Genomic DNA, 21,143 nt, shown 5'->3' on the forward strand with positions numbered 1-21,143 from the left:
AAAACATGAGCGGGATAGGGGAGAGCGAATCTAGAGTTTGACTTCAGCCTCTCTTACAAAACTGGCCAGATCTATCCAAAGGGACCTATCATCCGCCACGCGAAGGTCTCGCACTGAAAAATAATGTGATCATTCATCTCATCCACGCCACAGCTATCATAGACCGGAGGGAAACCATGCCAATCTTGGCAAGGTGGGTCTTACAGAAGGAAAAGTTGGAGACTATTCTGTTGAGGGTCATCTCCAAACCTGAATGGTATGACCAGAAAGCAAGGCTTGATAGGGATGTTGGGGAAGATATGAAAGAAAAATTCACCTTTGTATATGGAAGTGAGTTTAAAGCCTTCGTTTCATTCGGAATGAATCGTCTTGCGCACCAACTGCATGCGTCAGACGCAGCATAAGGAGGGAGAATCGGGGTGGCAACCACTCTGGCTCATCTGACGGCATCATTCGCCATTTTGTTGTAAAAGTTGCTGCTTTGTCCAGGAACCCAGAATGTGAGCAATTCTTCCAGTCGAGTTTTCTCATTTCATCGTGGGGCCGGGCCGCAAAGTAATTGGCTGGGGTTTTGTTTGTAAGGGTTTTGATGACTTGAAGAGAGTCTGTGATGATTAAGATTTGCTTTAGCTTTGCAGCACCTGATTGCTAGATTTGATTGCTTGGAAAATTGCTAGTAGCCCAACCGGAAACTCCGAGGTTCTGGATGTCCTGAGCGTAAAGTTAAGTTGTTCCACATTTAAGAATACCGCACATCCAGAGTTCGAGGCATCAATGGCTAGCATCATGAAACCAAAGGCTTCCTATTTTTGAGCTTAGATCTTACCACGTGAGGCAAGTTCCGCTCTAGAGAGGGAGTCACCGTCCCCGTAGGGGGCTTTTTCACTATGGAAAAGTGCTTGAAAGGAATTGGAGTTACGTCTGCACGCGAATTCTCTAAGATTAAGTGGAATTTGCTGAAAACAGCCGATAAGGTGTTGGAGGTGACCCACTTGTTTCTGATGAGGGCGAAAAAGAAAGGGTTGAAAATTTGGGCATTGAGAATCTCTCTTACAGCTAGCAAAGGTTTCCTGCAGGAGGGAGATGGATCACTCGCTAGAGCCAAGATTGCATTTGTTGGGGTGGAGCTGATGATCCCGCATCAGGGAGACGGCTCTGAGAGATTCAATTTTTCTCTCAAGATACTTGGGAGAGAATACTGAGAAAGACGATTGGTCTAACAATCCCTCCAAATAGTTTAAGGACCTCTCTAGGGTGGAGTCCCCAGCTGACCTTAACCAAAAAATCTGTACTTTGCTGAAGCACTGCTTGTGGAGGGAGGTAGTGTAAATGTTGAAGAGAACTGGACTGAGGACACATCCTTGGAGAAGGCCATTGTTTATCAGGACAGTTAATTTCCTATTGCGCATAATGTTCAACATCTAGAGAATGACGTCGAGAAGGAGTTTCATATATGCCATGATTCCCACGAGGAGGCCTGGTCTGCCCTCTTATAGGCTTTACTAATGTCCATGGATAAGCCAACCACATGCTTTCTGGGGATCTTCTAAATTGAGATGTGAAATAGCTAGTGATTGAGGCACTAGCAGGTGGACCTGTGTCTCCTGTAAGCAAGGCGATTGCCTACAAAGCGGTGGAAAACCTCAAGAGCTTGGGCATGCCTAGATTTAATCATGAAGGAATTTGTTAATTTGGAAAAAATATTGAGGAGGAAGATCGGTTTAAAGTTTTCGAGATCCTTTATTTACCCTTCTTAAGGATCGGGGCCAGTTTGACCTCGCGCCTGTTCTTAGGTGGATTTTAGTTGAGACTTCCAGGAGCGGGTCTCGTACTGTCTAGTTCAGCCCCTGGACATGAGTGTAGTTAATACCGTCCGTGCCTGACGCAGAGCGCTTTCTATACATGTTAAGAGCCTCCTAAAATTCTAGCGAGAAGAAGGGTTGAGAGAAGAAAGAGATTGCCTGGGCCAATGGGAAGGTGGCGGAGCCACTTTTATAGTCTCCTTTTATAACGTTCAGGAATTGGAGGCACTTTGTCCCGCCCCATGTGCCGAGGTGTGTGTCTGAAATGATTAAAGTAAGTTGATTTGATTCCGGAATTCTTTTGAAGATTTACAGTCGGGGATGATCATCCAAGAACTATGCTATGAGCGATGAGAAAATTCATGCATTTCCGAAATCGGGCCCGTCTCCACTTTCTTTCAAGGGGTCGATGTCGCGGATCCGACGATTTTTCATTTTTGGTAATTTTTTCGACCCGGGGGTCGTGGAAATTTTCAATTTTCTGGGATTTTGATCAGCCTCTTGGGCGGCGGATTTCCTGCAATATCTCGCGTTCCCGGCATCGTAGTGATAAAATGCATGCGTCTCCAAAATCGGGACCGCCTGCCCCTCCAATCAAGGCATCGTCCACGCGAATGTGACGATTTTTTATTTTTTCGACCCGGGGGTCGTGGAAATTTTCAATTTTCTGGGATTTTGATCAGCCTCTTGGGCGGCGGATTTTTCGCAATATTTCGCGTTCCAGGCATCGTGGCGTAATGGTGGTCGTAGAGAGTGGTTTCAGGTGTGTGAAGATGGCCTTTGAAAATTTCGTATTCTTTGTTCTGGGCGAGAGTAGGTTTGAGCTTCGGGAACATGTGATTGAGAGATAGGGATTTTTCCTTGCTAGCTCTGCGGACTAATTTTTGGGTTTATCGTTAATAAAGTCATTTTCTTGCAGGGCGTAGAAGGCGCTTCCAGGACGAACGCTTTCCGCGTCCACTGGCCACAGTCTAGTATCCACAACCAAACGGTCATGGTATCGTTCATAAATTTCGTCGTTATATGACTATGGAATCGCCCGTTCTCTTGTAGAGGACCAAAAATTCTTGAGAAGATTCTTCTCTCGAACGCGGCTGAGAGTTCGCAATTTTTCTTACTAAGAACCCAGGTCTCCGAAAAATACATGAGGACTGGTAAGTTATCGTCTTGTAGAATGAGCGCTTTGACCCTATGGTGAGACGTGTCCAACGAAACAATTTTTGTAAGTTGAAATAGGCTCTGTTAGTTGCCAACAACCGTGTGCGGTTGCCGCAGAGAGAAAATCTAATCTGTTGCTGATCTAGATGTAGTAAAGCCTCTTTGATATGGGCCGATGATCTTCTGGGCGTATGGGACCACCCAGTCTAGCAAAATAGCTAGGAATATCTTATAGATGGTATTCAGCAACGTGATGGTTAATTTTTATTTGGAATTGAGGGAGACCTGAGTCCGCCATCCACTCGCTGGCATACTAGATTAATTGGAGAGAAACTATCGCACCCATGACCTGTGTGCGGATTAATATAAGGAAGCAAACAACCTGCTTGATGAGCTGCTTCTGCCCTGGACGGAACTATAGTCGTCTTTGTATTTTTGTGTGATGCCTCTATAATTGCTGAACTGCCTAATATTCCCTTCTTTATTTATGGGACAGATAATGCCTCTTTGCCGGTCATCAAGTATTGATTCGATGCCCACACCTTAAGCATAAGTTGATGAACCACTTGGTGTAACTGGTCGCCTCCATATTTAACTAATTCGGCTGTAATTCCATCGGCCCTTGGCGACTTATGATTTTTTAGCCGATGAATTGCACGGACTGTGGTGGTGGCAGCATTTGTTCGTGTCCTTCAGTTGGCGGTGAATCGGGTGGTATAATTGGTAGCCTCTTTATTTACCCATTTCCACGTTTTCGCCCCCCGGGCCCAATTGTTGTGTGCTTAGACGTGGTTAATATATTTTTCATATAAAGCGTTACTTTCAGGACAGCTGTCTTTTTGGCCAATCTGAGCTTGACGGATATCAAGTAAGTAAATGACCACACGTTTCTTCGGTTAGTCTCGCGGAAATAGTTAAATTTACAAATTCAGAGGAAAACTCCAAGATTAATTTGTTCTTTTCTGTAAACTTAATTTCCATTTCAAAAAGGGAATTTTATTCACTTTTACTCATCACACAAATTTCCCTCTCGGGTGTGATAATGCAGTTTCGCCGTTCTAGGAATCTGCCATTTTGGAATCCGTCATTGGATCGCCACACTCGAAGTTGATATCTCTACGTGTTAAGAGAAAGTGTCGTGAAAAAAAGAAGTAGACCTTCGCGCTTAAATTTGCTAAGTGGAGAAGAAGTAACGACAACCGGGGATTTAATTCTTAGTGTTTTTAACAGAAAATGAGCCATAATAACAGGCCACCACCAAGAATTGACGGAATGATTTCACTGAAGGTAAGTCGTGCACAGACGAAAATGGCGGATTTGACGCTTGGCCGGAGACGGAATGTGAAAATCTGAAATTTGTGCTATATTTCTTGTAGGTGGACAATTTGACATATCGCACGACGCCGGAAGATTTGCGGCGTGTGTTCGAAAGATGCGGCGAAGTCGGAGATATTTACATACCGCGTGACCGTTTCACGCGTGAGAGCCGCGGATTCGCGTTCGTAAGGTTAGTTGTGAAGGAAAGGCGTTGACCGGGCGAGCCAGCATCAACTTTATTCCCATGAAATTATCCATTTGCAGATTCTATGATAAACGCGATGCCGAGGACGCACTTGAAGCCATGGACGGTCGCGTCCTTGATGGAAGGGAGCTTCGCGTCCAGATGGCCCGATATGGCCGTCCCACGTCGCCGCATAGACGAAGCGGTTCAGGACGTGGTGGCGGTGGAGGACGACGACGCAGGTCACGTTCACCGCGTCGTCGCTCCAGAAGTCCGCGAAGGCGAAATGCCTCGTTCTCGCCAAGGTCGCGTTCTCGATCATTCGGAAGTAGATCGCCTACGAGAAGAGGAAAATTCTCAAGATCCCGCAGCCCCGTGGCCAGGAAGTCATTCAGTCGGAGCAACAGCAGAAACGGACGGAGCGTGTCACGCAGTCCTAGTCGAAGTAGAAGTTAAGATGCGATGCCGGGAACCTGACGAAGGCATGGTAAGCTATTTAACTGAATCCATAAGTGAAATATACCCAAGATTTCCTGTGCAACCTAGATTTTCTCTAAATCCCGAAAGCATTTCTTTTGCGCGCTAAATGTTACTTCTGAGAGAGTCAGGAACCTTCCGCACGCATATTTTTTGTTGATTTACTGCAGACTTTCACGGGATTCTCGTCTTCCGGGCTTCGCCGCAGCATACAACTCTCGAGAGTCGTCTAGTCATGATTCTGCGTTAAACAAATTTGTGGCACTCCGCAGTCTTCGACTGAACCAATTTCCGCTTAAAGTACATTACATAGAATAGTGTTTGGGGTTTTGATAGCAGGTAAGGTGACGGGATTTCGCACAAAGCTGTTGCCTGCTACAGTCAAGTCTGCGTGGTTCATAAGTACGCGTAAATCATGCATGTTGAGAAGAGTGTTTCTCCCGCTCATTGGAAGAGACAGAAGTTAATTTTGCTACCGAATTCCAGGCCCCTCATCCTCCCTCTCTGTTTTTTAGTCACTCTGCGGATCATGTTGGTGACGGTGACCTATAACAGACTGCTTTCAATTGACTAGCTTACGGAGTGATCTACCAAAGGAACAGTACGGATTTTAGTGAGCCCGTTCAATGGTCAATGCGTTAGCGATGGCCCTGGCTCTAACATTGGAGGCGATATCCGTTGGTAGGTGCTGCACAATGTTGCTATCGACTTTAATTTGGCCAAATGGAGTTAGATTAGCGCCACTTGGACTAAACTGGATGTCACTAGTTGGGTCGGAGAAACTTTGCTGGCACATGACGGACAATGGACTGTAAGAGCGAACTGTGAAAGCAGGTATCCTTCAGGATTCCCCATTGGGGGCCCTACTTTGGAACAGCATGTATGATGGAGTGTTTGGACTTCACGTGCCAGAAGAGACAGCATTGATTATTAGTTTGATTGATGCAGACGACTTTTCGGCGACAGGGTTCCGGCTAAATTGGTAATATACTATAATTAACTTTATTCGTGCAGATATCGGAAGGAGATGTATATCGCCCGCATCTCAGCCACACTGGCTGTTAAGGCGGCTATTTCGCGCCTTAAGTCAACAACCTCGTCCGATGGCTGTTGAACGGCCGCTATGGTCGGCGGACGTGCACTTTGTCGGCCGCAGCTGCGAGTGCCTCCAAGGAACCTGAGACACACGCGAGGACAGTCTGGGTGCCTTCCGGGAGCCGACGCAGCCAAAGGGACTTCATCAACTCGTCGTCGATCTTACTCCCACCCAATTGCTCCATTTCGCGCAGCAATTGGCTGGGAGTCCGATCTCCCAACGTTAGGCCTGCCAGCAAGTGATCCAGTTTTGCTGACTCACTTACTGACAGGCGCCTAATTAATTCCGTCTTGAGCAGTGAATATGAAGCCGATTTCACTACGTGAGCACGATGGACTCCTCGTCCAGGCCGACCACCGCGTGATTAAAACGGGTCGCGTCCGCTATGATCCCGAACATGTGGAACTGCGCTTCCAAATGCACGAACCACACTTCGGGGTTCCGCCGCCAAAACGGAGGGACGCGTACGGCGAGGGCGGTCACTTGCGGGTCCGATGGGCCTGCCGCGTCTTTGTTGTCGATCGACATCTTGACTAATAAAAAGAAAACTTCTTTTCGACGCGAGTGTTAAAGCGAAGACGCGGTGAAACTGATCTAGTCGACACGGCAGGCCGAACCCACAAATGCACGTAAGAGCGAAAAAATAAAGCGACACCAACGACGCACCCTAAAGCAAAAAACTCGCTAAAAGAGCGGAGAGCCAGTGAAAAGATGACGATGCAAACGCCTCGACGCCGTCTCTTGCGGCGACTTTGTTTTTATTGTTGCCACTTTTTTTTAAAACAACAAAATTATAAATAATAATAACGCGCCGTTGTTGATGGTTTTGGCGGCGGCTACGGCGTTGACGCTGGTCTTGACGGCGGCGGCTTCGAATCCCGCGGCGATGACGCTGGTCTTGTGGGCGGCGGCTTCGAATCCTGCGGCGATGACGCTGGTCTTGAGGGCGGCGGCTGTGGTGGCTTCTCACGCACTTTGGTGCATGTTCACGGGATCTTGCTGGCACCGTTTCCTCTTAAAGCTGCACTTCTTCCTCCATCTTCGATAGACTTTCCATTTGAGAATTTATTCTGCGCTTTGTTCCTCAGTGGAATCTGGGACAGTTTGGTTCTAAACGTATTTTAATGCGGCGATGTTCGCTCCGGGGTCACCAATATAAGAGTTTTCAGTCAAATTTAGGGGCTTGTATTTAACCTTTTATTCTTCTATTATTCGAAATAGGTTTTTGACATATTTTTCGTATGTTGCAAAGTTCAATACACAATTTTCAAGAAATTACTCTTATTATAAATTCGAGATATTAGAAATAATACTGATTTCCGTATGTAACTGTTTTCTTTCTGCACGAAAATCTTTTCTTTCCCGTGACAGCCAACCAACTATCGTTTTTCCTATCTGACGTTTTTCGTCATCTACTCTGTTCTTCACTCTTGTAGCGAGTTCTGAACTGAGCAGAGCGCCGGTGACGTCATCTGTCCGCTAGTATTCGCGACATTCGAAATAAATTTCGAATGCCGCGAATCCTGCCGCGCCACAATAACATGTGCATGGCCATCTCAGACTAAACTTTTCTGGAGTCAGACCAATTGATTTAAAACCCTTCAGAATCCAAAGGAGCACCTAAATGCTTGGGATGACACCTTCATTTTCTGAATTTTATAGGAAGATTCTATAACAATGGCCCCGTTTCCTTCCCTTTAGCTCAGGCAATCTCCTTCGCCTCCCAACCTTTTTCCCTGCAAGAGTTCCAGGAGGTTCTTGACTCACACAAAAAGCACTCTGCACCAGGCCCGCACGGGATAATCTACACATATGTACAGTGGCCGAACCAATCGGCACGAGAAGTTCTTCCGGAAGTGTTAAATAATTTATTGCTATCTTAGAATACGCCACATGATTAGCGTGAGGTGAAATTAGTCCCAATCCCTAAGAAGGGAAATCTCAAAAGGATTTCAACAATTTTTGGCTGATCCGCCTCAATATTTTTTCTAAAATTACAAACGGCAGGTTAAATTCAATCTTGCCCTAGCTCTTGAGGATCTCTGCCTGCTCCCAGAGAAAAGCTTTAAGTACAGAAGACAGGCCCACTTCCTCTTGTCTTATCACTTGTTACTTCACATTGCCATTGAGAAAAAGGACAAAAAGCATGTTCTTGGTCTACCCCTGGATATCAGTAAAGCCTACGAGAATGTGGACCTGTCTCTCTCATAGGAATCATGGCTGGCATGAATCTTCCCTCTGGCATCGTTATATGGATATGGAACATCATACGCAATAGGAAGTTAACCATGCTGTGTCATAATGTCCTGATAAACAATGGCAATTCCCAAGGGTGTCTCTTAACCCAGTAATCTTCAAAGTTTATACGACCCCCTTCACACGATGACTTCCTAATTATAGCCTCTGGTAACTCCCGGGATGATGCAGAAAATAGTTCTTAATTCGTCAAAATCCAGCGATGTTCATTTTGTATGTTGACGAATTGCTTAATAGAAAGTATCAGTGAGTTCTTGTAACACATTTTGTTAAGTGTTCACATCCAGTTGCCTTCCAAATTTCGAGCTATGCTCCGGATATCATTTCAAACTTTAATAATAATAATAATAATTGTTGGCGCAACAATCCATGTTGGATCAGGGCCTTGAAGTGTGTTAGAGCTCTTCATTCAAGACTGTAACGGAACAATAGGAGGCAATGTGGTCAGCATTGCGCTCGCCCGAGATTATTAACCTGATTTGACTCAGGTACTCATTCACAGCTGAGTCGACTGGTATCCGACGGCAAATGACGATACAAATCCCACTGCCACCAATGAGATTTGAACCGTGACCCTCCGTACGACAGCCTTGCGCTCTAACCACTCAGCTATCCGGACACATTTACACAAACCCTTTCTGATGCCATGACCCCCATCTCTTGGATTTTCTAAGAACGACTTTGACAGAAAGCTGTCAGCAGATCCAAGGACTTTCAGTGTGTCTCGATGTGTACCGATCATCAACGGTTCGCTCTTCACTGAAAAACTTCCGCCCAAGACTACTCCTTAAGACACACGTATAATGCCAACTTAGGGGTTCATAACTGTTTGCTCGTGCTCCTCATGGCGCGAGTTAAAGACAGCTGACGATCTCTGCGTCCAAATTTCGGTTTTAACAGTTACATCGCGGGATATATGCCTCCAATTCACTGTAACCTTCCTGAATCATTCTTCCATTTTTAAGGTTTTATGTAAAACAAAATCTTATTAAAATCGATTCGATGTCTGTCTGTCTGTCACACCGGATATAGTTTTGTAGGGTATCAAATGAAAGGTCTCGATTAGTACTTTCCGAAACTGACATTAATTTTAGCATGAAGTGCATAGCGCGTGGGGGGCTTTCCATCAAATGATTTATTTAAATCGCTTTCTAGAAAATAAAGGGCAATGGAATACACACGGAGTTGTCGTGCACTCGCCGCTCCTCACATCTTTTTCTTCAGCATTCAGTTTACAAGCGGGGTTGGCTCCTCGTGATCGGTTTCGCCATTTGGCTCTATCGAATGCCTGATTAGGATGTAATCGCGAGACCTAAGTCCCCATCCAGTGTATCAAACCACCATTGTTTTGGCCGGCGTTTTGGTTGCTTACCATTGCTTTCGATGTTCTGACCAATACTGGTTGTTGAATTCTCGTTAGCGTGAATTACGTGACCACACCATCGAAAATGCCTCTCTCGCAGTTTTTCCACGATCGGTGCAAACCCATATCGATCGCGGATGTTCTCATTTCAGACGTGATCAAAATGTGTCACGCCACCAGTGGAATGGAACATTTTCGTCCCCATTACCGCAAGACGTCGTTCATTGTCCTTTATTATCGGCCAACACTCAGAACTATAGAGAGCGGCAGACGGACGACATTTCAGTAAATTTTATATTTGGGATGTGCGTGTTGGCTCATTTTTACCTTAGCTGCTTCCTCTAGGAATGGTTCAAACTGTATATGGAAATTGTAAGACTTACTTTCACCAGGCCTGAACTTCCATACATACAAAACGGCTACATTTATTTTTCTTCCATCTTTTTTTTTTCTTGATCAGTTGCAATGCAATTATATGAGGCCAATTCGAAAAGTATTGCGAATTTTATGGATTTTCAAAAATGGTATCTCCGAGGCATGCTTTCTACTAATTTGACGGCGTATTCTAGTGGCAAGGATCTCCAGATCCGACGAATTTCGTAAGACAACTGCTTGAAAGTGTATGTGCGTCTTCTACGAAGCTTCCGTTTAATATATGCCCACACATTTTCAATAGAGTTTGCATCGGGCGACTGCAACGGCCAATCCAATGTAACGATGTCAGATTGAGTCTTCCACTGAGTACAGACCTTGCTGCGGTGTTTAGGATCGTTGTCCTCCTGCAGAATCCAATCTTCATTTCTTGTGATGAACCATCGTTTGGCAGATGGCAGTAAAGCCTTTTTGTAGATTATTATCATTTTCTCGGCATTTAGGTTGCCAGTAAAGAGGTGCAAAGTGTGCCGAATCCCTGCTTTGAGAAGCAACCCCAAAGATGCACCTTTATTTCATGTTTTACGGTCTGCTGAACAAGTCTATTGGTGGAAGTTGACCAGGCTCGCGTGAGGACAGAACGTGCCCATATAGAACATTCATCAGTAAAAATGACATTTTCAAAATCTCTATCAATATTCTCATGCGCCCAAGCGAGTCGCTTTGTCACATGTTTTTCAGTCAACAGAGGCTTCGTCATTGTGTTGCGCCATTTCAGATCATGAGTACAAAGATGAGTTCGGATAGTTTCGTAGGATATATCTAAACCTTTTGCCATTAATTTTGCTTGTCCTTGCCGCAGTGTTAAAGTAGGATTCCGCGAAAAATGATTCACTATTCTTTTTTCATCTTTTTTGTTTACTTTTCCTATCGCGCCACGTTCCGGTAAATCATCGACATTTTTAGTCACTTTATATCGCTATATCCTTTTCTGTACAAATGCCTTCGACTTTCTCATATATTTAGCAGCCGCTGATTGCGACATTTTGGGACCTTTCGGGTAGATGCAAAGGAACACAGCCTCGTAGCGCGACGCATATTTAGCACTCATCGCGTTTAACGTGATTCTCTCTCAAAAGATCAACGACAACTGAATCTTTGTTGACAATGCATCAAAGACAAAGCTTCCCTCTATCGGCTCGCGAAGGAATTAGAGCGAAATCTTCCATTACCTGTCGGTGAAGTCGACCACGCTCTTACTTGACAGACTGTAGGTATTCATCAATATCTATTTTGTCCCCTTCAAAGGAAACCTCATCAAATATTATATACTTGCGCCGTTCTTTCAGTGGCCTCTTCGACTTCGAGAAGAAAAAGTCACAGCGATCCTCTAGAGTAAATTTGGGTCGTCGTGGTGACAAAGTCCTAAAGCTCCTTAGCAATACTAACGCGATGGCATGAGCTAATCGCTGTTTAGGTTCTCAGCAACTTTTCTAACGATGACTCGACGATTGGCCAATACTGTTTTCCTCATTTTATCAATGTTTCTGCTGTTCGTAATTCAAAGGCTTTCTGAGAACATTTTGTACCACCGATAAACGTTGCTTTGATCCAAGGTAGCTTCAACATATGTCATAGTCAACATTCGGAACGCTACCGCGCACTTTGTTGTTTGATAAAGATTCTTTGATCCATTTTTTTGAGTCGACAAAAATTGAAGACAAGCCAAAACACATCCATGCAAACTAGCTGTCAAAAATTAACTGTACCCAGTATAGCCATAAGTTCTGTCAGTCATACCAATCTTTTATTTCTCACGAAGTAATAAACCAAATCAATCGAAAAGTACACCATTAGAAAAGGGAAACATAGAGCTTTCAAACGAAAAATGGCCGCCGCTAACAGCTATACAGAGCCGAAGTCTGTGAGACCATGCATAGATCGCTTCACACACGGTATGAAACGGTATTTCTCGAGCCTGCACGCACGATGCTGGCCTTCAAGCTCTCGAAATCGGTATAAGGTTCGATCGCAGGCAGTTTCTTCTAACTTAGTCCAAAGGCTGTAGTCCAGAGAATTCAAATGGTGACGACGAGCATTTTCTTTGGCTTCATAACAGTTGTAAACATATACTCGATCATTTTGTCGGTTGAATTTTTCTTCGATGGTAAAAATTTTTTCATCAGAAAATAGAATTTTGCGATGTTTTTTGCCAGGAAATCGTTGCAGAAGAGCAGCGCACCAAGTTCGCCGTATTTCCTTCAGTTTTGGCGTTAACATACTTCGACTTGAAACGCCCATTTCCGCCGACATTCGTTTTTGCCTACGAAGAGGATTGCGACATTCGTACGACGACCCGTCAACCACATCAGCTGTTTCGCGGTATCGAGCTAGTGTCCTTAAAACGAATCGTTCGTTTACCGGCAACTTTTTTAACAAACTATGAATCTTTTTCGGGGTATTCCCACATTGGTGCAACGCAATAATCGCAATTCTTTTTTCACGAGCTATTGACCTTCGGAACCTGAAAGTCTGACGGAAGTGGGATATGGTTAGGTACTCTCCGTGCGCAGTGTTACCAGTTTCGGCTATACGTATCGACTGACAAAATGGCCGAACTTGCCAGTGAGAGACTTAACGCCATAAAATTATCGTACGTAGCGCGCGGAAATTCAAAATTCGCGATACTTTTTAAACAAACCCCGTTTTATCGTAAATTATGGAATTAAAACAAATTTTTTTTTCTAGTTAAAGAAATAATTATCAACAATTCTCATTTTTTTCTGAAATATTCTCTTTCTTTTCAGATGTTGCTATCTGCAAACATAGCGAGGACAGTCCCAAGACTGGCTCTGTATGAAAGGTATAAATGATTTTGTCCACATAATTTAGAATTTATATACGATATACATGTTAAGGGTATACTTTTCATAATTACCTTTTTATTTCTGACCAAATTTCATTTAAAGAAAAAAAAATAGTAAACAATTTCCAAAACCATGCAACAGCAAAACAAAAAGAAAAAGCCAAGTCAGACAAGTTTTCCTACAATCTCTTCTTTTTTTTTGTTTTTTTTTTTTTTTTTATTAAACCAATAATTTATCCTCTATTTCGATAACCTTATCCTCCCCAAGTGGAGAGTTGCTGCATTGCTAAAAGTATGAATTCACTAAGTTTGAATTCGCTCTCGAGTGTGCATTGTAATAGTTGCGTTTAGTTTGACAGTAAATATCAGAGAAAACATTGAATATCGATGGAAGATTTTAATTGAAGAAAAAGTATTTCTTTCTTGAGACACGAGAATGATTCACTCAATCGAACTATAATCAATAAGTAACTTAGAAATAGGTTTTCCTTGCAAATTTGTAATGTACAATAGTCCTTAATGATGATTCTTGATGATCGATAAAATAAAGAAATAAATCATATTTTATTTTTAATATGTATTGTAGGCGAAAAGTCTCTCTAAAAACTAGGAACTTTCCTCAGTTGTGGGTTTGTCCGACCACGTAGAATTCACAATAAATATGACCCAATAAGAAAAGTATTGAGAATATTATCCTTGAACATATTTTTCTTTAATTCAATATCTTTATTTCCACGCATTAGTGTTAGTCTCAGTGAAAGACTAAGACATGATAAGAAATTCCGGATGCACACACAAAATTGAAAGCGAGAAAGAGAGGTTTATTCTGGTTCGACCGATCGTTTTGAAATATTATCTTTGCGGTAGAGTAAACCACTCTCCCTTAAATTGGCGTTGAGTCCAATACAGTTTTCGGCCCCGGTCCATTTCGAGCCACAGTAAACCTCGGCGCCCCATTGAGATATCGCAACTTATCATGTAGTAGTAGCCAACCACACTCTCATATACATTTATGTATTTGCACAAATCAGTAAAAAAATTATTAAATAAAATTAAATTTTAACGCAGGCCGTTCCTGTTTGGCTGATGTGAATTGTGTATTGCACGCTGTTCGCTCCACCCTCCACTTTTTGTTCTATCTTGTAACGGTTGTGTATTAAGCGCAGACTGCAGAGGGCAGAATTGGCAGTGGCAGTCGCAAGTAATATGAGCTGTTAGAATGCTGTTAACATGCTGTTTAGAAGGCGGTGATTAAGAGCTGATCAAGCGCCGTTGAGCTGCTGCTGTGTAACGATTTTCAAGTACAAATGCGCGTTTGTATCGAGTCCTATCAAATTGTGAATCCATTTCGAAACGTTGCAACGTGATGCTGGTCCATACAAAAAAACAGAGAATCTCGTAAAAGTTAGAGAAAAGCTAAGTCACGAAAGGAAAAAAACTAATGAGAACGTGTGAATTTAACTAGAATTGAATTTGGATTAGGAAGCAGAACGATTGCAAGCAATGTGTAACGTATTTATCTATCACAATGAGCAGAGTCGTGAGGGTTTCGATTGAATGTCATAGACAATTTCACGGAAAGATAGCGGGGAGCGGCCTTCGCGTTCAGTTTATTCCTTGGAGATAGAGAGAGGTAGCTGTACACAGTTCAAGTAGTCAAAGCAGTTTCGAGCAGCACAATGCAGTATTCAGTTGGCAGTTTAGAATGGGGAGTTTTTGTGTATGCATATATGCTGTTTACCGAGGCGGCAATCATATTTGTTGGCGTGCTGCTGTTTGCTGCGCGAGTCAGTTGCCGGTTTCCTGAGGCATATGAGGTTCCTGAATTTTTACCTGCTGTTTGTTTTTCGCCAAATGTTTTCTTTTCTTTCTTTTTTTTTACTTTTTCTTTTCTGAGTCTCATTTAGGTGATTTATTTGGTCGGTGAATGTTGGAGGGATGCATGGAGGTAAGTGTGCTTTAGACGATTGTCTAAACTGTATTCCAACTGAGGCTTTAAATAAATGCGTTTTAGAAAAATTATATCAATCGTGTAATCTATTATTTTTTGCCCGTAATGTCCTTTCTCTTGGAATTCTTCTTCAGGAAAAGGTTAAGGAAGTGGTTCGTATATGTCACAGAGAAGATGGAAGGAAGGCTAAACGCACTGCCTACAATTCATTGCGCTGACGGGATTTGATTCAAAGGTTCGTAAAAAGACACCCTTATTGGGTTGTGTAGTTTTGATTCAAAACCTATTCGTTTGTCATCGGTGATTTGTTGAGTGATAGCTGCGTTGCTTGGGGATATGACTTTACATCAGAAAATTGTGATTGCAGGCGAGCCAAGCCGCAAGAGGGAGTAATTTTTTCCTTTAACTTCTTCTTTTTCCTCAGCCTTTGTCCCGTTCACAAACGGGGTCGGCTCGTGATCGGCTTCGCCATTTGGTTCTATCAAATGCCTGATCTGGATGCAATTGCAAAACTTTTAAATCCCAATCCAGCGCATCAAGCCACCGTTGTTTCGGCCGCCCTTTTGATCGTTTACCATCGACTTCGACGTTCAGACCAATCTTGGCAAGTGAATTCTTGTTAGTTCGAATTGCGTGACCATACCATCGAAAACGCCTCTCTCGCAATTTTTCCACGATTGGTGCAATTCCATATCGATCGCGGATTATCCTCATTTCGGATGTGATCAAAACGTATCACGCCACTAGTCCAACGCAATGTCTTCGTCTCCATTACTGCAAACCGCCGTTCATTGTCTTTTATAGTCGGTCAACATTCAGAACCATAGAGAACGACATTGCGGTAAATTTTTGATTTCAAACGTTCGTTGATCCACAACACCAGTTGTGGAACGCCACTTCATTCAGGTTTATAACGTAGTTCTCCATTGGCTGATAACATTGATCCGAGATATTTAAATCGCTCAGCTCTGGACAGATCACTGCCGCTGACGATGGCGCGTTTCAAGGGGATCGAGCCTTTATCGAATATGCTTAATTGAGTGATTTGACGGAGTCGCGTGAAATTCATTTTACAATAATCGAGAATGTGAAGAAGAACGTGTCTTACGAAACTTTCCAATTGAAAAAACTACACTGATGAACAGAATATAGAAGATGCAAACAAATTGGTCATTAAGGAAGTTTTTATCCTTCCGAAAGTTGTATCGAGTGCATGACTCTCTGAAGTATGCTTGACAAATCTTAATCTATGACCCCTGGGTGTGTGGTAGGGCAGTTAGATCGTTGGGTGTTATGGCTGATTCAAAAACAACTCAAAATAAATGTGAATTTAGGCCGGAGTATCCAATCGTAGCTGGACAAAAGTAGCTTTCATTGAGTAGGGTTTTCTTGTCTGGTGAGTTGGTATTGCTGTTTCATCGTTATCGGGTCGAGCTTAAGCAGCGTAGTCCGCCGATCCGGATAGCTGAGTGGTCAGAGCACAAGACTGTCGTACGGAAGGTCGCGGTTCAAATCTCACTGGTGGCAGTGGGATTTGTATCGTGATTTGACGTCAGGACACCAGGCGACTCAGCTGTGAATGAGTACCTGAGTCAAATCAGGGTAATAATCTCAGGCGAGCGCAATGCTGACCACATTGCCTCCTACATTGTACTGTAGTGTACCTTTACGGTCTTGAATGAAGTGTTCTAACACACTTCAAGGCCCTGATCCAATATGGATTGTTGCACCAAGGATTATTATTATAATCGACCTTAGGACCCCATGGTGCAAGGGAACAGGGGTACATCTGTAGGTGTTAACGTCGAGAGGTTCTCCCTTAAATCTTTGGATGGCCCTGCCTTATCTTGTCACATATCAGAGAGACGTGTGCTGATAACGCCTACTGATAGGGTTTCGGTGGGCTTAGGAGTAGATTGTTTCTGCTGACAAAGATGGAGCTAAGTTTGTTTAGATATCCATTGATCTAATCGTACAGACTGGAGATGTTTCCAGTAGTCAAATCGAGCAGTCAGTGAAAGCCCTTTAGTTAGTAGAAGGAGCTCAGTTAGAAACTACTTTAGCGGTAATACTCCTTTGGTCCCACGACATGTGTATTCATATATTTCTGCAAACTGTGTAGATGTTCACAAGTTGAGTATGGGCAAAAAGTATTGGATAGAGTAACGTTTCGAACATCTTGAAAACGTGCGATAAATTTTGCCTAGCCTTGCGGTCTTCTTTGGCTCCGAAATTGGAATTGCCTTTCTTTCTATATTTTGGGAATAATTAGAGACGATATTGAGGGTAATATGATCGTAAGGTTCAATGGCTGGCATGATGAGTTTTTGTCAGTGGTCCAATCGGGAATCTACGAGGTCCTAAGGCTTTTGAGCTTCTATGTAGCTATGTAAATGGCCTTAACGGGAGTAAATGAATCGGTTGGTCAATCAATCTAAAGTGATGCACGAACATCCACGACGAACCTGGATTTGAAACCAGAGCAACGAGACCGAGAAGTACGTCCAACTAATTGAACATCGTATTACCGAAAGCCTACTTGGGAACGTTTAAAAGGAAAGACCTATTTTCCCTTATTCATCTTTTTCGACCATCACTTACTTCGATCTATGGCAGACGGCTTGGCTGGCGTTCGGAAGACTGACCTTAATGTGTTACGAAGACCGCCCATCATTGCACAAACTTACATAAGGGACATCCTCGAAGAGTATGTAGTCACTTTTGCGCTGTTTATAGGTCCTAGTTTCCTTTTTATACACGACAGAGTCGGACCACACGTCGCCGATATTGTCGGGAAATACCTCGATGAGGTCTGTACCCGAACCTTGGAGTGGTTGGTTGCGTGTCAGTTTCACAATCTCAACGATGTGCCCCGATTTCGAATCCCAGCTATAGTCATGGATGTTTATGGTTTTCTAAATGGGTTAATTCAATGGGCATACTAAAGGCCTGAGCGTTGAAATTACCGAAAGAAGAAAGAAAGATGTCATCTTAAAAAGTCCTTGCGGCAAGAAAATATCTCCTCACATAGACCTCCAAGAGCTGAGGACTGCTGGAGAAGAGCAATAGGACCATACTCACCTGCAAGGGTGCAGACTATTATTCAAGCAAGAGGAGGAAACACTCGATATTTTGACTTTTTTGGTTTGTAATAAAATTCAGAGAATTTTTTTTATCAATAAATTTTGTCACATTTTTGTTGCATTAAAATTCCATGTTATATTGCATATTGTCACATTATTTATGGCATATAAACAGAATATATACACTACATAGAGTTAAAAAAAGGCAAATTTTATTAAGATGAGGGCCAGGTAAAAATCCAAAATGAACTGGCACAAAACTTTCCTGTAGTGTCAGGAACTAAGCAAGGTGATGGTCTGGCTCCACCACTCTTTAATTTGGTTCTCGAATACATCGTCAGGAAGGTGGCTTCAATTGATACCAGAGGTACGTTACTGGTAAAGTCAATGCACTAAAAACCCCGCGCCATTGTGCGTGACGTCACAAATCGCGTCAACCTCACAATCTCAAATTTAACTTCGCGCCTGAAATGCGACGGAAATATTGTTCCGTGTCTTGCTACACAAATAATTCCAGCTTTTTTACCTGTCCCAAAAGAAATGTAAATGGATCGCCATCGCCCGACTAAATTCAATTTCCCACTGATCACCTGAAAAGTAAAATGTAACAAACGCCAAACCATACATTTTCACGTAGATAAGACTCTCTGTACAGAGATGGAGTTGCCAAACAGCTAGCTGATACCCTGTCCCAATATAGGGCTGATGTAACAGCGTTGCAGTAGATGCATTGGAGAGACCGGTTTCCTAGAGATGAGCCACCATATATTATAGTGACCATCCAGTAAATCATGTGCTGGGAGTAGGTTTCTTAGTCAGCCAAGAAATGAAACCTGCTGTTATCGGCTTTGAAAGCATAAGCGAACTTCTATGCACTCTGCGCTTGCGAGACTAATATAGAAATATAAGCCTCATTAACATTCACGCCCCAACAGAAACGATCAAGTAGGGACGGAGCCCGTATTCTTTTTTCTTTCTTTTTTTGTGGGTGAGGTAGGTAAATGCATTTACGCATAAAGTGTTGGACTCCTGTATGTAGCTCGTCGGACTACCAACCAAACATCTCCACATCAGAGAGCTAGCTTGAAACCGTTTGCCACATTATTTCGGGCTAGCTCTCCCGCCTTGCGGAGCCTTCAAATTTAGGGAATTCCTTTCACCAACGAGAGAGGAGAGAAAGAAAAGGAACTGTCAGTTCAAGGAGCACCCTGCCACCCGCCTCCTCTACCGATCGAGCTCTATCTTCTTTGAAACGTGAAGGACTCAAACGTAATGGGCCTCATGGCTCCAACTGTGCTCCTCAACATCTCGATATTGTTGTCTGGAGAGAGATCCCCTGTGTTTAAATAGAGCTGCTAACGAAACCCATCCCACTTTGTGTGGAGGACGTCGTCCACAACTCCATTGCAAACAATCCGGCGATCGTGCCTTTCTAATCTTGTGCGAGACGCTTATGATATACCATACCCCCTTGCCAACAGCGTCAGCCCATACCTCTGCACCCTAGAGCTGGACAGAATGTGTTGAACTCATTAGGAGGTATCGCCTGCTAGACGTAGGACCCCCAATATTTGTCATTAGCCTACTTAACGTCGAAACTCCAGCTGCAGCCTTGTTCGCTGCTGCTTTGATTCGCTCAAAAAAACTCATCTTTGAGTCAAAAGTCAGCCCGAGGTACTTTACCGCTGGTTTTGACTCGATTATCGACTCGCCGAACGATATGGGACGCAGGGTCGGAATTCTCATTTTTATCAGGATGACTACTTCATTTTTTTTCAGTGCAAGGTTGAAACTATGAATAGTCATCCACCCGCTTACCCGCCGCATCAATATCCCGAGTCTGTTTTGCGCCGACAGTGCGTCCAGCAATAAGCGCCGAGACCACATCTGCATAACCGATCAGGCGCGACTCTTCTAGCATGTCGAGTTTAAGTAGACTATCAAAGGTAGTGTTTCAGAGATCCGGCCCTAAGATGGATTGGTACGCCCCCTGACATGACCTCCATCCTGCTCTGACTCTCTAGCGCTTAATAGAGCAGGGAGCGGTTCCTCAGATAGTCCCTCAAAATCCGTAAGGAATAGTTCGGCACGTGGGAAGTATTGTCTAGTGTGCCTAGAATGTTTTTCCATCTAACGGAATTAAGGGCGTTTCTGATGTCAAGCGTTACGATTAGCAGTACCCGACGAGTTCGGAGGCTATGTGCCTCCGCTCGTCGAACGGCATCCACGACTTGCATGGCAGCAACAACTGAACACTGAAGCCATCCACAACACAGCGATCCGCAATACCTATCATATAAGAGGGAAATGGACGCCACAATAACTGTAGTTAACAGAGATCCTGGAGATGAAACATCAATAAATGATTTTGACAATCACCTGAAGAGCGTTATCATAAATGTAACGTTCTCGAAGGACGCGGTCATGCGCGGAGACTTACTACGAACTCCGGCGAGCGGAAAAGCGACTTCACAGACGGCCTGGGAGAACCAACAGGTCTGTGAACTCGAAAAATACAGAGTGCAACCGCACCAGGCGCGCAAGTTTTACCAACAAGTCAGCAGGATGAAACCTTATACACCTCGATGCTCATCCTGCCGAGACAAAGAGGGAAATCTGATTTCCGACAGAATGGGCATATTGGAGCGATGTGTTGAGTACTTTGATGAGCTACTGAACAACCAGAACATCGGCGAGTTGGAGGTCCCACCAACTGAAGACGACGGACAAATACTGCCACCACCAAGTATAAGAGAAACAGTCCGTGCAATTCATCGGCTAAAAAATCATAAGTCGCCAGGAGCCGATGGAATTACAGCCGAATTGGTTAAATATGGAGGCGACCAGTTACACCAAGTGGTTCATCAACTTATGCTCAAGGTGCGGGACAGCGAATCAATGCCTGACGACTGGCAACGAGGCATTATCTGTCTCATACATAAAAAGGGAGATATCACACAGTGCAGCAATTATAGAGGTATCACGTTGCTGAGTACCATCCATAAGATATTCTCCACTATCTTGCTAGGCCGGATAGCCCCATACGCCCAGAACATCATTGGCCCATACCAAAGAGGCTTCACTCCAGGCAAATCAGTAACAGATCAGATTTTCTCTCTGCAGCAAGTGATGGAAAAACTGTTGGAATATGGACATCAGTCGCACCATCTTTTCATCGACTTTAAAGCCGCCTATGATAGCATAGCCAGGGTAAAACT

General features: G+C 43.7%; 1 protein-coding gene across 2 annotated transcripts; it reads left to right on the top strand.

Annotated features, from left to right (window-relative positions):
- The first annotated feature begins 4,028 nt into the window (after nt 1-4,028).
- LOC119654712 (serine/arginine-rich splicing factor 2) lies at nt 4,029-14,278 on the top strand. 2 transcript variants are annotated; one of them, XR_005249841.1, is made up of 5 exons: nt 4,029-4,247; nt 4,337-4,467; nt 4,542-4,948; nt 12,833-12,888; nt 13,960-14,278. XR_005249841.1 is itself a non-coding variant. In XM_038060235.1 (4 exons), exons 1-3 carry the CDS (start codon nt 4,194-4,196, stop codon nt 4,915-4,917), a joined length of 561 nt encoding a protein of 186 aa, XP_037916163.1. In that variant the 5' UTR covers nt 4,029-4,193; the 3' UTR covers nt 4,918-4,948; nt 12,833-13,465. The 2 variants fall into 2 exon arrangements, 1 of the variants encoding a protein (XP_037916163.1); XM_038060235.1 differs by lacking the exon at nt 13,960-14,278 and having other exon boundaries at nt 12,833-13,465.
- The last annotated feature ends 6,865 nt before the right edge of the window (nt 14,279-21,143 follow it).

This window comes from Hermetia illucens, chromosome 1 (assembly GCF_905115235.1).
Source record: "Hermetia illucens chromosome 1, iHerIll2.2.curated.20191125, whole genome shotgun sequence".
Classification (NCBI taxonomy): domain Eukaryota; kingdom Metazoa; phylum Arthropoda; class Insecta; order Diptera; family Stratiomyidae; genus Hermetia; species Hermetia illucens.

Bases quoted from the DNA above. Each gene is read 5' to 3' on its own strand.
- LOC119654712 (XM_038060235.1), top strand. From the start codon at position 4,194: ATGAGCCATAATAACAGGCCACCACCAAGAATTGACGGAATGATTTCA. The intron at 4,248-4,336 runs GTAAGTCGTGCA...TATTTCTTGTAG, and splicing joins ACGGAATGATTTCACTGAAG to GTGGACAATTTGACATATCG. The intron at 4,468-4,541 runs GTTAGTTGTGAA...ATCCATTTGCAG, and splicing joins CGCGGATTCGCGTTCGTAAG to ATTCTATGATAAACGCGATG.